Source organism: Oryzias latipes, chromosome 7 (assembly GCF_002234675.1).
Source record: "Oryzias latipes chromosome 7, ASM223467v1".
Classification (NCBI taxonomy): Eukaryota; Metazoa; Chordata; class Actinopteri; order Beloniformes; family Adrianichthyidae; genus Oryzias; species Oryzias latipes.
In genome coordinates this window covers 4146470-4161650 of record NC_019865.2, presented here as the reverse complement: position 1 = coordinate 4161650, position 15181 = coordinate 4146470, and the positions used below count along the sequence as shown (strand labels likewise).

General features: G+C 39.9%; 1 protein-coding gene across 1 annotated transcript in view; it reads left to right on the top strand.

Annotated features, from left to right (window-relative positions):
* Positions 1-15181, top strand: part of klhdc8b (kelch domain containing 8B) — a 142246-nt gene that overhangs the window by 75227 nt on the left and 51838 nt on the right. Inside the window, exon 3 of the mRNA XM_023956361.1 lies at positions 14786-14950. Within this exon, the coding sequence (XP_023812129.1) occupies positions 14786-14950 (165 nt within the window). The remainder of the gene's footprint in view (positions 1-14785; positions 14951-15181) is intronic.

The window sequence follows — 15181 nt, the reverse complement described above, 5'->3', positions numbered from 1 at the left end:
CTGTAGGCCCTGGTTTGGGTCCTTTCTGAGTGAAGTTTTTTCATGCATTTGTGTTTTTTAGCTCTGAGTTTATAGGTTAATTGGTTCCAGTACAAAACTGTATCTCAGGTGTGAATATGAGTGCGTAGTTGTCTGTCTCTGTGTTGTCCAGTGATGAACTCCTGTCCAGTGTGTACCCACCTTTGCCCTTCAGTAGCTGGAGAGGCTCCAACAACCCCATGGCCCTTAAAGGGAGTGAAGCAGGGTTAGAGGATGGATAGATGGCTTATGAAGCCCCACTTCACAACCAAGGTGACTTTAAGGCCCTACGGAGAATGAATACAAATATAAAACCAACCAAAGTAAAGTATGAGTCTCTTAATCCACTGCTGTTGAAGATTTGGAGACACTTACTTATCAAGATGAAAGACTGCCTTGCCTTTGTGAAGTTCTGTCTGTGTTTGGCATCAGTCTAAACCCTGGTGAAAAGCTAAGTGGATGTACAGTAAAGGTCACAACTCTGGAGGAATTCATCTGCATAGAGACGATGCTGCCAGATATCAGGATCAGCCAATTTTTCTTTGAGGACAAGCATTAAATCCCTCCCCAGCTGAGATTGATGGCGGCTGCTGCATAAGGAATTTAAAGTGCCAATAAAATCTGTATGATCTCCTCTTTGCATTAAACATGTGACTCGTTTTAAGCTTTTTCATAGATCCCACCATTTTTCTACACAGAACTCTATAGATTTATGCAGTATACCTCTCTTAAAAGATAAAAAACAACTTTTTTTTTTTATTCTATTGGTCTCAGCCAGCTTTGGTTAGACGAGTAGGGTTAAGGTACTATGAAAGCTCAGGAACATCTCCTGATTACTGGTGAATAAACACACCGTTAAAAGAAGCACAGCAATGATAGTCCTGCAGTAGAAGATGACCCAAAGCAGATATGGCCTAAAGCTGCAGAACTGCTGGCATGAACTGGGATCATCAAGGTCTATCTGGACCATGAACCTTATTTCAATCCAGTTAAGGCCGTGTCACACAGCCACTGATCCGTTTAGCACATATTGCACAGATGAGAATTGGTCATATGTGAATATACGTGGAGAGGTTGAGAAGAGTGGCGGTCTTTACATGAAACTTTCAGAGATGGATCACGAATGAACACGAACAGGGGTTCCCCGAGGCAGTGTCTGCGGGTGCATGGTCGCCCGCGTGGACCACTTAGTGCGCCCGCAAGTCATGCTCTAAAAACACAGATCAATAACCACGCTTCCGCACACGCACCGCAGATTCCACCCAACCTCTATGTGCGCACCTAGCAAGTGCATCATATATATAAACCGTCTGTTCACACCAAACCCAATTCGCTCATCAAAGTACTGCTGTTACTGTACTGTATAACTGTACTATTACTACACCGTCTTTGTTTTTAAATGCCTCAAAATTTCTGCTTGACGTCTGTCCAAAGGCGTGTTACCCTGAACCTCCCGCCGCGTGTGGGAGAAGCTTCCAAAAAGCTTTTCTCGACCTAATTTTGCTTTCAAGAGCCTCTACTATGAGATCCTGGGTTTGATCCACTGATATTCTTCTCTGCTGAATATCCACCAGCTTGGTTCCTTTCCATACAAAGGTGTGATGTTTTCTGTGGCTAAGTGCCTAAAATAGACTCTGGTGGGATCATGCTGATTGCGAGTGGGCGGTGCAACCAGGAGACAAGTTCACACGATTTGCATTGTAGCCGTTTTGACAGCAATTTAATTTATTTGATGACTGACCTCTTGGTGGCTTTTTACACCAGTGAAACAGTCAGTCATGCTTCAGTGTAGAAGGACCCGACATCACGGATGGAATGAAGAGATCACTGTCATCTTAATGTAGTGGGCAACTTTACTAGCAGTGACTTATTAGGAAACTCTTGCTTTGTATGTTCAAAACTGATGTTGATCACAACATCAGAGTTCTTTTAACCCTTTAACGCCAGAGCTTTTGGCGGCAACATCAAAATATCAAACGCTCTTCCGTAAATCTTTGACAGTTTATGCAATTAATGTAACTCCGTCGGATTCTGAGGCGGAGAAAACCAGCTTGTGCCACTATGGCGCAATAGCTATGGTTGCAATGTGTTGCATATCGGGACAAAGCTGCTCTTTCCCACGTCATAATCTGTTTAAGTTGCATTGATTGCGTAAACAGTAGAAGAGCTTTACGATAAATCACTGGATAGCACTGGAGCGAAAGTTTTGGTCTCAGCCGACGTATTAACAGATTAGCATAACATTCCCTGGCAGCGAACAAATACTTGAGAGAATATTCCAACAACTGACCATACTTGAAAAATGTGGGATTTGCAAAATAACTCAAGTATAAAATCAGCCCAGTACTACCAGATGGCTGAGATGGGATATGCACTGTGTTCCTTCATAATAAAGTCAGTGACCTAGACACAGCTGTAAGCCATGGCACAACTACATTTAACAAGCCCCAAAAATAAAGAAAGAAAAGAAAAAACACAAAAACAGATCAATTAATCATCAAATCAGAAGTATATTGTTATTCCTCAAATTACCACTAGGGCCTGGTATCAGATAGGAGCAACTGTCCATCAACTTTCATGTTAAAAAAGCCAGAATTACATAAAAAATACACAATTGTGCAGTCAAACCATTTTTGATGCGTTTTGCTTTGTTTGTCTTCAACTGTAGATGGATGATTCTTTTTAAAACAGCTATTTCGTTAGAGTTCAAATTGGAGCTTAATAGTGGGATGTTATTATCAATTGACAATAATGCCAGGACCCATGGGTGTATTTTTGTTATCCCATCTTATCAGTATTTTAGAAGTGTCATGAAAGTAAACAGAATAAAGTCCAGTCAATATGCTTGACCAACTTGTGACTTCATTTAAAGGCTTTGAGACAAAGACGAGTAACTCTTCCTGGTAGGGGCTGTACTCACTCGTCTGCACCACCTCATGAGAACCCGCTCGTTTCGTGGGTTGGGAGGGGCTGGTGCTCAGAGCGCAATTTTTTAATAGTCAGAAATGCGGGAAAGGATCAAAATACCACTAAGGGGTTTCTTTTCATAAAAAATGAGCGTTATAAGACAATTAAAAGCTTAAAATTTTGATTTAGCTTGTTATAGGCCATTTAAACTGAAATGATTGAGTGAAAAATGTGTTAGGTGCTGGTATTTGAATTGGTGAAGAGCTTATGGTAAAGATTTCAGTGAAAATTCCCAGGCAATTTAAATCTGTGCCAAGAGAGGGCATCGTATTTGATATTTAACCAGTCAAATGTGTGCTTTACCAGCTGTAAAAGTGGAGTCAATGAGTTGGAGAAAAGTGTGTCTCAAAAAGGTTTAAGAAAAAAACTGTAGAGAGTTAGGAAAACTGTGAGGAAAGTTTAGGGAACAGACGAGTCAAACGGACACTAGAGACAGATCCACAGGGGAAATATGAGGAATAGAGAACTCTCGTAAAGGGAGTGAAAGACTCAACATGACAGAAAAAGAGGAGCGCATTGGAGTAAGAGACAGAAAAACAAGAGTTTGTTCTTCAGAAAAACAAAATCAAAGTGCACAGAAATTTAATCTGGGAGCCCTAAACCAGCAGGTCTCATGTGTTCAGAAGCAGTAGCACTTATTAAAAAGTGCCAACGTGAAACAGCATGAGACAAAACAAAAAACTACACACTGAAATATGAAGTAAGATCACAGAGAGAGCTTAAAATGAGCCTCTAATTCAATGTCTGACATCGTTCTTAGCTGTGTCCCTGCTGCTTGGATTGCTTGGAAACCATTTACTGATGGATGGTTGTAAAAGGTACTTCAGGACAAAAAGAAACAGAGGCTCTGTGATAAAACAAAGCAAACAGCAATTCTTCTACTTTTCTCACGTCTGACGAAAGCAACTCTGCATCTTGACCGTGTTTGGCTCCAGACAGAACCGACTGCTGGGCAGTTTTCTCTTCAGTGAATATTACGATGACCAAATACTATTAAAGGCTCATCAAAGAACAGCCACACATGTGACCCTCTTTCAATCTAGATTTACAATCCTGCCAGGAAATGCCGGGGCTCAGTTCTTTCCCTGAGTGGGATAAAAATGTAAATCAAGCCTCTGGGAATATTCAAATGTTAAGATATGTAAAGAAGTGTCCTAAAACTGGTTATGACTGAAGACCAGAGGTCTGCAAGCTGAGGCTCCAGAGCCACACGGCTCTTTTACCCCTTTTATTTAGGCTCTCTGGCTGAAAAAACAAACAAACAAACAAAAAAGGTAAATATTTTACAAAGGATCGTATTTTTGGACTATAAGTGAAAAACAGTCGTCACAACTCATTCACAAACAGTTGAAGGACATTACGCATCAATCCACCAGACTACAGTACCCATAATGCTCCAACAACACTTCAAGTGGTGTAGCTTTGTAGTCCTACTAAAACAATTGTGTGGTCCCAAGATGCAACATTGATTTTTGAAAAAAAAATGTAAAGAATTTTAAGTTGATCTGATTGGTTCTGGTTTTACAATTTTCTTGCTATGGTGCACCAAAAAATTGTAAAATTACCTTTGTTTTTTTATTTTTTATTACTAGCAGTACGCAATCTATTACTAAATGTTCTCCATTCAGATGATCCTTTGTCGCACAGGATGTCTTTTATTTTGAAAATAAGTCAGAAGTTTCTGTCAAAATCTTTACATTTTTTCATTTTTGAATGAAAAAAATAAAAAGCAATTATCCCCTTATGTTTTATTCATGCCAAAAATAAAACACTGGTTCATTTCTATTATCATGATTGTAACATTAGCATAAATACAAAACAGTGTCGTTGTACGACTTTGCTGCTCCTGGGGGGTTGTGGATGGTGAGAAAATCACCCCAAATGAAGGTTACAGACCTCTGCTCTAGACATTAAACTGAAAAGGAAAACTTTACCTTATTTATTAGATCTTAATCGTATTTGCATCTTTGTTATTATAATTTGTTTTGAAAAGTAGGAATATTTTATCTTCCTAATTGAGAAAACGTTGAAGACGTCCTGAGTCACCAATGCATCAAATTATGTGTTTCATGACAACAAATAGTTTTGAGTTGTTGCAAATTCATTTGGGGTTTGAGTCGTGCAAAGATTTCATAAACGATAAAACGATAAAACGATTCTTTAATATTTGTTACACATTTGTTTAATGGACCCTTTTAAGGTTTTCGTTAATTTCCCTGTTTTAGAACAGCATGCAATAGCAAAATGTTTTGTTCAGTTTTGTGTCATAAGCGATGTTGTAGTTCCTGACCACTCAACTTGATTCACTAGTTGTTCTTCTTTAATCGTCTCACAGAAAGGACTAGTTACTCCTTCACCAATATTGCAGACATTCAGATGTCTTCTTAAAATGCAGGATTCATGAGACAGCGTCTCACCTGCTGCCCCCAACAGCTGCTGAGCCACCACGGCAGGGTTTTTTTTTCCTGCCATGCCTCATTAAGTTTCATGCTTCTCATGTGATACAGATGTCCTGTCTCCACGTGAAGGTCTGATGTCGGACATCAGATGCACAGAATTCAAAAGGCTTGACATTTTTAGCAAAAATGTTTTTGTGATTTTCTATGTTTTTTTTTTTTTTGCATTGTTTCTCCACAATCTGCTATGAAAGTTGCGGATGTTCCTTTCATACTTTTAGAGGTTTTTATGTTTTCAAAAAATTTTACCTTCTCACTCCCATGTAAAATGTTTACCAAAAACTTAATTTCATACAAAGTTATTTTTTTTTCTTCAATTTTAAAAAGACAAAAACATTTTACATATAGGAGAAACCAAACAACCTCTACACAAGCGGCTTTACCAACATCGCAGAGCCAACCCAAGTGGACCTGAGTCTGCAGTACATCTCCACCTGAAGGCCACAAACCACTCTTTCGAGGACAGTGAAGTCCGAATTCTAGCCAGAGAGAAAGGATGGTTTGAACGAGGAGTGAAAGAAGCCATCTTTGTCAAGAAGGATAAACCTTCTCTTAATAAGAATGGTGGTCTCAGGTTTATTCTTCCATCCATCTACGGCAGTGTTTTGAAACCTAAACAAACCAAACCAGTTCCACCTGAGTCGTTAACCGCTGAAAGAGACGACCAATTTGGAGAGGGAGTCACTGGCTCCCCAACCCCCAGCTGAGGACAAAGGACTATTAACGACCCGAAACCATGTAGGCTAAGTGGACAATACCTCCAGTTTCAGGTCTGACTCCTCCCCCATGAATGCATATATATACCAGCTCTTAGATCAGCTAATTCAGAATTGACAAAGCCTCTTGGATAAGAGGTGAAAGGCCTTCTAACTTTAAAAACCAAGTCCAGATGACATCCCCTAAACCTACTACAATGGAACCAACCTGGATGAATGAGAGTCTTCATAGACACTTTTCTTAAATTACACTTTAAGAAATATAATACTTTTAAACTTCATTTAACTTGATTGAACATATTTTGGTGTATTTTTTAAAATTTAGTTATCTAAATTAATTTTTCAAACAGAATTTGTTTTTGTTTGCTCCTGATTCACAACGATTTAATTAAAGAAATCCTCAGAAAGACAATTTTGAGCACAATCTTCTTGGCTTTTTCCTCCATCATTAGAAAAATGCCACAAGAACATGATAAAAACACCAAAAAACAGTGGGTCTTTAAAGCCAGCACCAGTGTTTAAAACTGTGCCTCTGAATAAAAAGCTGATCCTGTTGCTGGCAATTCTCACCCCTCTTGTCTGAGGAAATGGACGTGTCTGCACTGCAGCTGCATTAAATGGCCTATATCATGCAATCCTCTTTTTTTTTGAGCGTTTAAGTGTATTATCATGTTCTATCCTCATTTATCCAATCACACATTTATAAGCATTGCTTTAATAACCTCGCTCTGAGCACCAGCCCCTCCCAATCTACCAAAAAAAAGCTGTTTCTCACTTTCGTATGTATGAAAGTGAGAAACAGCCCCTTCCAGGAAGAGTCCGGGCTGCCAGCTCTGCCCCCAGACTAACACACACTTTCTCAGTGGAGCTGGCGATGATCGGCTAAACGCTTTCATTTTATATTCACAATACGGCCATTCCCTACTGAACTCTTTGACTTTATATTCTTTATGATTCATGTCTATTACACAATTACCGGTATGAAGCCCATTGAGATGACTACTGTCGTAAATATTGGGCTATATGAATAAAAATGAATTGACTTGAAAAAGCAGGATATAGGCCTCTGAACACGACTGGAAGCTGCAGACGTGTTGCTTGTTTCCACGCTGGAACTTCTAAAGTCAGGCTACTGAGCACTCCACTTTTCTTTCCACCACTAAAACCAGCCACCTTTTGGGCCAATAAGTGACACACTTTGATTATCCGGTCTCCCGGCAAAGCTTTTGGCAGGACTATTGATTCACTCTTTCACCCGCTTTCAAGAGAATCCTGCGGTTTGATGTGTCAACTGTACCTTTCCCATCGACTGCTCTGCTGTTGGGCTCCAGTAAAGCCTGATTCCATACAGTTTCCTCCCTGACCTGTTATTGAGTGGAAAATTGGCTTCATTTTTGAGCAAACAATGAAGCTAGCCGTAGAGATTCCCTCCACCAGTTTGTCGCTCTTCATCATCCGGGTCATATCTCTCTGAGGGAACAGAGCGAAACCCAAACACATCTTCTATTTCGGGCTGCAGTGGCGTCGTGGAGGCAGCTGGCCTGAAAATCCCCTCTGGAGAGAAAAACCTGAGTCAGTCATAAATCTACAGAAAATAGAAACTCTTAGATTATGTTGGAACGGAAAGAAAGAAATCCCTGGTTTGACATTTGTCCTGCACCTGTAACAACATGTGCTTCTACAAATTGAGTCCTCTTTGACCAGAACACGGTGTAAATTACTGGAGCCACGAGGAGGTGTGAAAGTTATTGATTTGATATTGACGGGTGTTCATTAGGCCGAGCCAGGTGCCCTTTAGAGGTGTTTGGTACACGATGTCACTGCAGCCGCAACAGGTGAACACGACCATTTTTTTCCTGTTAGGTATTAGTAACAACACAAGAAAGTAAATACATATCTAAAATGATTTAGTGAGACTATAATCAATGAAATAGCAGTGTAAAAACAGCACAAATACATTTTATTTATTTTTTATTTTTCAAATAGAGTTTCAATGTCGAAATATCATTCCTCCCATGACATCTCTTCTGGGTTTGGGTCTTCATTAGTTGTTTTAGTTCTTTTTTAAGGTTAAATTTGGACATTGTTAGAATTTTTGAGTGTCATGTGAGAGAACCTAAAGAGCTTCAAACTTTCCTTTATCCTGTCCAGTTTCAGTTTTCAGGTAGGTGAACTAAAATCCCTCTTGATGCTTTATTTTCATGACTGATGTCAGAGATTATCTGTCCTGTTAACCCTTGTGCTATCATAGGCACTTTAACATTGGGAGTTGGGTCATCTAGACCCACTAGACTCTGAACCTTTTTTCTTCAATGATTTGTGATCTTCACTGGTGTCCATGGATTACATGAAATGTTTCCACCTTTATCCACCTTTGTCATGGTAGGAAGAACACGTCAATGTAAGGGTGGGGTCATCTGGACAATACAGATACGTCATTGACGTCTGACTCTATAGGCACTTAGTTGAGTAAAAGGATGTCGAAGTTGGAGACCCAGGGTGAAAATACATTTCGTGGCTCAAATTATTTCCATTTTGTTTAATTTCTGCTTTTGTAGGAAGTTTTATTTTGGAAAATTCTCTCTACCACATACGTCCATGACTTTATGTTGGAACAATGTCAAGACATTTGCCTCCAAGCCACGTTAACGTTGGGAGTTGGGTCATCTAGACCCACTAGACAGTGCTCTAAACCTTTTTTCTTCAATGATTTGTGATCTTCACTGGTTTTCATGGATTACATGAAATCCTTTTCCACCTTTATCCACCTTTGTCATGGTAGGGAGAACATGGCAATGTAAGGGTGGGGTCATCTGGACCCCACCAGACAGCACAAGGGTTAAATAGATCTAATACAGCTTTAAAGCTGTTGCTCAGACTGCTAAATGAATAGTCCAAAGTTAATAAGAAACATATCAGAATTCATCTTTTAGCTTTGTAGGATAAGTTTTCATTCTCAAAATGGCGTTCTGTTAAAGCCCCTATATTACACTTTTACACATCTGAAACAACTTCTACAAATCAAAAACTTTGATTGAATCTGTGTCATCCGGTGTCATTTTCGGACGGTCTATTTGCACATCATAGGAGCATTTTTATTTGAAAAACAGATTTTCTGTTTTCTGTTTCTGGGCTTATTGTCTGACATTAAACTGGTCCGTGGCTTAAAAAAGTGTTGGAGACCACTGGGTTGGAGGAAAACCAAAGGAGATATTAATGGAGTCTGTAGAGAGCAAAATGTTCACAGGAAATGATCCAGAAGATTGGGTTAAATGGAGGCAGATGTTTGCAGTGCACCTCCTGAAGAGAATATTTTGTTAAAATTAAGCTACAACTGAGTTGAGTAGTTTTTATTTTTATTTTTTATTTATTAACCGGTTAAAGCATCTCTGAACCATCCAAAAAACAAATTGTGCTGAAGGATTTTTCACAATGTGATCTTTTGAAGACCCGCTCCAAAGAAATGTGTGTTTTTTATGTTTTTAACGTGTTCTTTGTGTCATTTTTCTGATGATGGAGGACTTATATTACCAACATTACATTTTAAATAATGTTTGAGTTGTGTATCAAAAGCAGCGAAAAAAAGAAGAAGAAAAAAAGCCGATAAAAAAATAGCTTTTGTGATGTACAGTTTACACTTGGTGGGTTTTAAGCTCCATTCTGATGCACCCACTTGAAGACAAATAAATCCATCTGTGTTTTCTTCCTCTGAGCTGGGATCTGTACAGCTGGTTATCGCTGATATTTCTCGCCGTTTTTGTTGCTCTGGTAATGTCAGGTTTAGGGTGTGAGGAGCTGTAAGCTAGCGGGAGAGAGTGCAAACAAAGGGATGATGGGAAGTGTTCGCAGGCTTACCCAGCGTCAGCGGTCCGGCCTACCAGAGGCAAATTTCTAGTAAACTACTGATATGATCATAATTAAAAGCCCCATGGGAAAGCTTTTGCAATAGATCAAACGATGATTGGAGCGGGGCTTTAACTTTACTATTATCCAAAGAAGGAAAAAGCTGAGAAAGCTTCTTTGTTGAATGTAAAAAGCAAAAAATCAGCAGCTTTTCCAGTAAAACGTTTTCCTCCCAGCAGATTTATTGCGTATTAAATTCTTTTAAAATATCCTCCTGAGCCGCCTGGTTCAGGCTCCTATTTGCTTTCCCTCTTTCTTGCTACTTTGTTGTCGTCTTTTCTCCCTCCGAGTGTCTCTAATCCAGACTGAGCCTGCGAGCAGGAGGCCTCTAAAAATAGTGGAACAGCTGGAGTGATCTATCTGCGCGCAGTTCGAGTCGGTAAACCTGCGCTGAGTGGAGGAGTCCAACAGGTTATCAGAAACCAGCGTTTCACTCGGAGAAGAAAAAACACTTTTCTTTCCTTTTAAGCTGGGTCATGTCTTTTGAATCCTGAGAAAATGGAAGCAGAATGTATGAAGGGAGCAGCCAGAGTGACAGAGATTTGGACCCCCAACCCCTCAGACATATGTGTTTTTGAGCTTTAGAAATGAGAGGGGAAAAGGCAGGTACCTTTGTTTTTCAGATGTTCTTGGTGTTTTTGCAAACAAATCTCTGCTTCACTTCAAAACTCTGACCCAAATCCACACAGTTCTACGGCGAGCAAATATGTGACAGGAAAACGGGGGGAGGAAGGCGGGGGGGTTGAATGGATTAGCACCAATAGAAAAAAAAAATAGAAAAAAGAGAAGAGAGGATGAGAGGGAATGGGATAAAAGGATGAAATGAAAGGCAAGAGAAGAAAGGAAAGAGAGAGGGGAGGACTGAAGCTGTCAACTAAATGAAATGGGGGGGAAAAAAGATGAAAGACGTGAAAACAGCTGTGAGAAAAACAAAAAGAGATGATTATTCAGACAAGCAGTAGAATATCAATGAGACATCAACAGCGAGCGTGAAGGATGCTTTCCTGTTTTGTCTTTTCATACCTGGACGTTAACCTCGGCTTATTTTTGACCTGAATTGCCCCCCCCTCCCGTGTTTTTTAATGGTTTCGCTGCAGGGAAAACTCAGTGGTCTGACTTTGAGTGCTGATGGCTTTTATTCAGTAACCTGCCAAACAGACACTCCATAATAACACTGTAGATTACAGTATCGTTGCCATGGAGTCTCCTGGGGTGACAGGCATAGAACAGAGCACAGTTCCTCTAATTAGAGGAGAATGGGCTTGTTTGGATTACCTAATGCCATTCTGGATCCACAATGCACCCGCATCCCAATATAGCACCAGAGAACAACTCAGTCATGCATGATTTGACACCATGACATGAATGAGATCTTAAAAGCTACTCTGAAGCATTTCTACCCAAAGAATCTTAACGCGTGACGCTTATTTTGAGTCAACAGGTCATCTCTTCTAAGTGGGTGGCATTTTCTTTTGAGTCGGATTGCCCAGAAAATCCCAAATCAATTTTTTTTATCCTTTTGACTTCTGGCGCCCCTTAGGGTTTAAAAGCCATAGATGAAAATGCAACAAATATACCCTGATTATCTGAAAAAACCCATTTTGATGCTAGTTTGTATGAAAATATTATCATTATTATCATTAAACCATTATAAATAACATTTTTAACAAGCACATTTTCTCAGAAAAGTTTGCTTTATTGTACTTTTTTCCCCCCCAAGTGCCAATTCTTTCGACAGGCTAATCCCTTAAACCATTCTACAAAGAAACAACCTGAAAGAAGAACAAAATGTTCTCAGCATAACAGAAGTTGATCATCTGGTATATTGAAGTTCTCTGAACCAGAACATCACCTGTATCAATAAATGCTGTGTTTACTATGACAGAGACAAAAGAATTCTCTCAGAAATTATGGTGAATGAAAGTCATTTCTTTGATACTAAAAAGTTTTGAAGGAATAATTTCTAAATAGTGTAGTATTGAGGGGAATTCAGTCAGTGCTTAAAAAGGATGTAACTCGATAACTGGGCCTGTAGGAACCAGGTATTTACTTCAGTAAACTTTGCTAATTCATGTGCATGGCCACAAAAGATTTGATCATATACACTATTTATTAACTTTAAAAAAAATTTTTATCCTTTAACACCAGAGTTTTAGCGACAGTGATGATGTTAAGATTATTGAAACTCTTCAACCATTTACACCATTAACTTAATTTCAGCAGATTTTGAAGCTAAGAAAAGGGGCTTTGCCCCAATATGTAACACTTTAAAGGGCCTTTATCGTGTAAAGTCAACTTTTTGAGCTTTTAAGTGACATTAGTCTCATTCCTTACAATAAACACCCCTAATGCGTTGTCATTCACGCTAACCCGTCCTGCATAAAAAAACTGAGCTGTTTTATCCTGGGAGTGACAGACTTGTTTATAGAACGAGCCTCCCGGTGTTTACTGGTTAAACTGCATCTGTGTCAATTTAGTTTTGCTTTTAATTGAGCTTCAATCAGGAAGACAAAAGACTGCTCCATACTTTTCCCTTCCTACCGGCATGAAATAATTCATTCTATAAGCTTGATTCACTGTTTTCATGATCAGAGATAAAGTTTCTATAAAAATGAATTTTTTTTCCTTAAAGAGATTCAGAAGATGGAGTTAATGGCTTTTTATTTTTGGGCTTGTATAGTAAAGCAAAAATGTGACTATAAGTATATGCAGCACTTGTGACACAGTGAGTTTAAATTTCTGTTTGCTCCATCCTGTCGCTAAGCAAACGACATATTTGATTTACTGCTTCATAAAAACTGAAGTCCCCCAAAAGAGCAAGCTCAAAAAGAGTTTTATTTTTATATTCAGCACAGGAGCTCCCTTCTGGGTTTAGCTTTTTCCTCCTTACCTCCATTTATTCCCAGATAAGCAGCCTTTGATATCCAGAGAAAGAAATGCATTATTGTATTGTATTCTAAAGTTAGAAAAGTGCAAAAGATTTTCTGCAACTAAGCATCTGCTTGAAGAAATACATACACTACTTTGCTAAAATTTCCAATTTTATGTATATTTACACCCCAGATGTCAATCAAATAGGAATAATTATTTGTGTGTATGTGATTATCAGGAAAAATATGATGAAAAAATGTTGGGGAAACAGGGAGAACAATCCACCTACGCTTCCAGGGCCACAAGCAAAACATCCCGAGACACCAGAATACTCACCGCTTTGTGCTCCAGCACTTCACCTCATGGGTGGGATTCAGTCCAAGCGGAGGTCCTGGAGTGCAATTCACACTGGAGCCAGGCACAAAAGCAGAGAGTTGAAAGTAATTGGATCACCCACATAGCGCCTGAATGAGAGATGGCCTTTCTGTCCCCAAGAGTAACCCCGAGCACCTTTTAAATTTAAAAGGCCTATATCCTGCTTTTCTTAAGCCTTTCAGGGTAAACTATTTATATTATAAGTTACCTTTGGCACACTAAAGAATGATTTTTATGAGTTATTTTCAGCAGTGTGTCTGTATTTCGCCCACGAAAACAAAAATCCGAACTTTTGCAAAGACGGATGTGGATATCGTGCGTAGAAAATGAAAGCGTGTAGCTCTGCAGAGAAAGTCTGCCAGCCTGGCGGTTTTGGAAGCGCACTTTGGGATTGTTTATAGTGTAAAATGAACATTATAATACACTTAAAAGCACAAATAATTGCACTTTGCACGAAATAGGCCCTTTAAATTGAGTTTAATCTTATTTGAAACACTAACCCTACAGCTCATCAATCCTAGCCAGACTCACCTGGAGGTTGAGTCTGGCACGCAAAGCATGATGGGATCTGCTAGCGATCTAAATGGCGATGTACCTCTATGAATGATGCATAATGTGTATCTGTAAAGTCAACATAGCCATGACCTACTATAAGTGTATGAGGTTCAGCCTTTTTTGCATTCAGCATGTGACCTCACCAACATTAGGAGTCTGCCCTGCACTCAGAAATGACGGCAAACTTGAATTCTTTCCAGCTGTGACTGCACTCTCCTAAATGCATGCACTCCCAGGTGAGCACCTGCCTGTTCTGGGAGTGCTCCGTCTGCACCATTTACTTTATGTACACCAGAAAAATTGCATTTGCTCCGTCATAACTGGCTGCGTTCAGGAGGACAGCTTTATTATTGCTTTCTCCTTCACAGTTTAACTCGCAGCTCTGAGGATCCATCATCTCTCTGTCCCTTCTCTCCGTTTTTCTCTCTCTCACTCTTAGCAGAGTTTGGTCCCGTTACAGCTTTCAGAGTGATGATCGGGTCTTAATCTAATCTAAACCTCCTCCTCTGCTCTCTTTCTCTGTTCTTCTCGCCTTTTTTTTCTTCCCATCGCTGGGCTCCTTTTATTCCACCCTGCAGCTTTTCTTTGCCGACTCAGCAGTTCCGTCGGGCCTCTCCCTGTATTCTAATGAGGCTGCAGCTGTTTGGGATGTTTGTCTGCGCCCTTGTGAAAACCCAATTCCGGGGAACTTTCCTGGAGACGGGTGATAAATATTGCAGATAGGCTGGGTGGCTGTGGGGGGGTTAAGGAAGGGGGGGGACAAAAGGGCTGCATTAGTTGATGAAGCTGCTTGCAGGTGTTTCTTCAGCCCATTTTATTTATTAATGATTCTGAGAGCAAAGTTGTTTGGCACGTTGTTTTCTGTTAGACAAGTGGGGGAGCTTTTAGTGACTTTTTTTTTTCCTTCCCGCTTTTTTTTTTCAGATGGGAAGGTGTATGCGCTGGGGGGTATGGGAGCAGATACGGCCCCCCAGGCCCTGGTCAGGCTTTACGATGCAGAGAAGGACCAGTGGCAGCCGCTGACGTCCATGCCAACCCCGCGATACGGAGCCACGCCCTTCTTGAGAGGAAACAGAATCTACTTGATGGGTGAGGCCTCCACTTCTACTTTTTCTCACTTTAAGACGTTCTGTCAAGAACATTGAAGTATTAATGTTGTTGGGCCAAAACTGTAAACAGAACTTTAGCGGGCCAAACATTCTCACATTTATGGATGGAAAGTGCTGATGCACGTTAACATTTAGGCTACTTTAAGCATTCAAGTAATGTTCCTTGAATTCAATCTGTGTAAAAACAACAACAATGTCTTTATAAATTTAA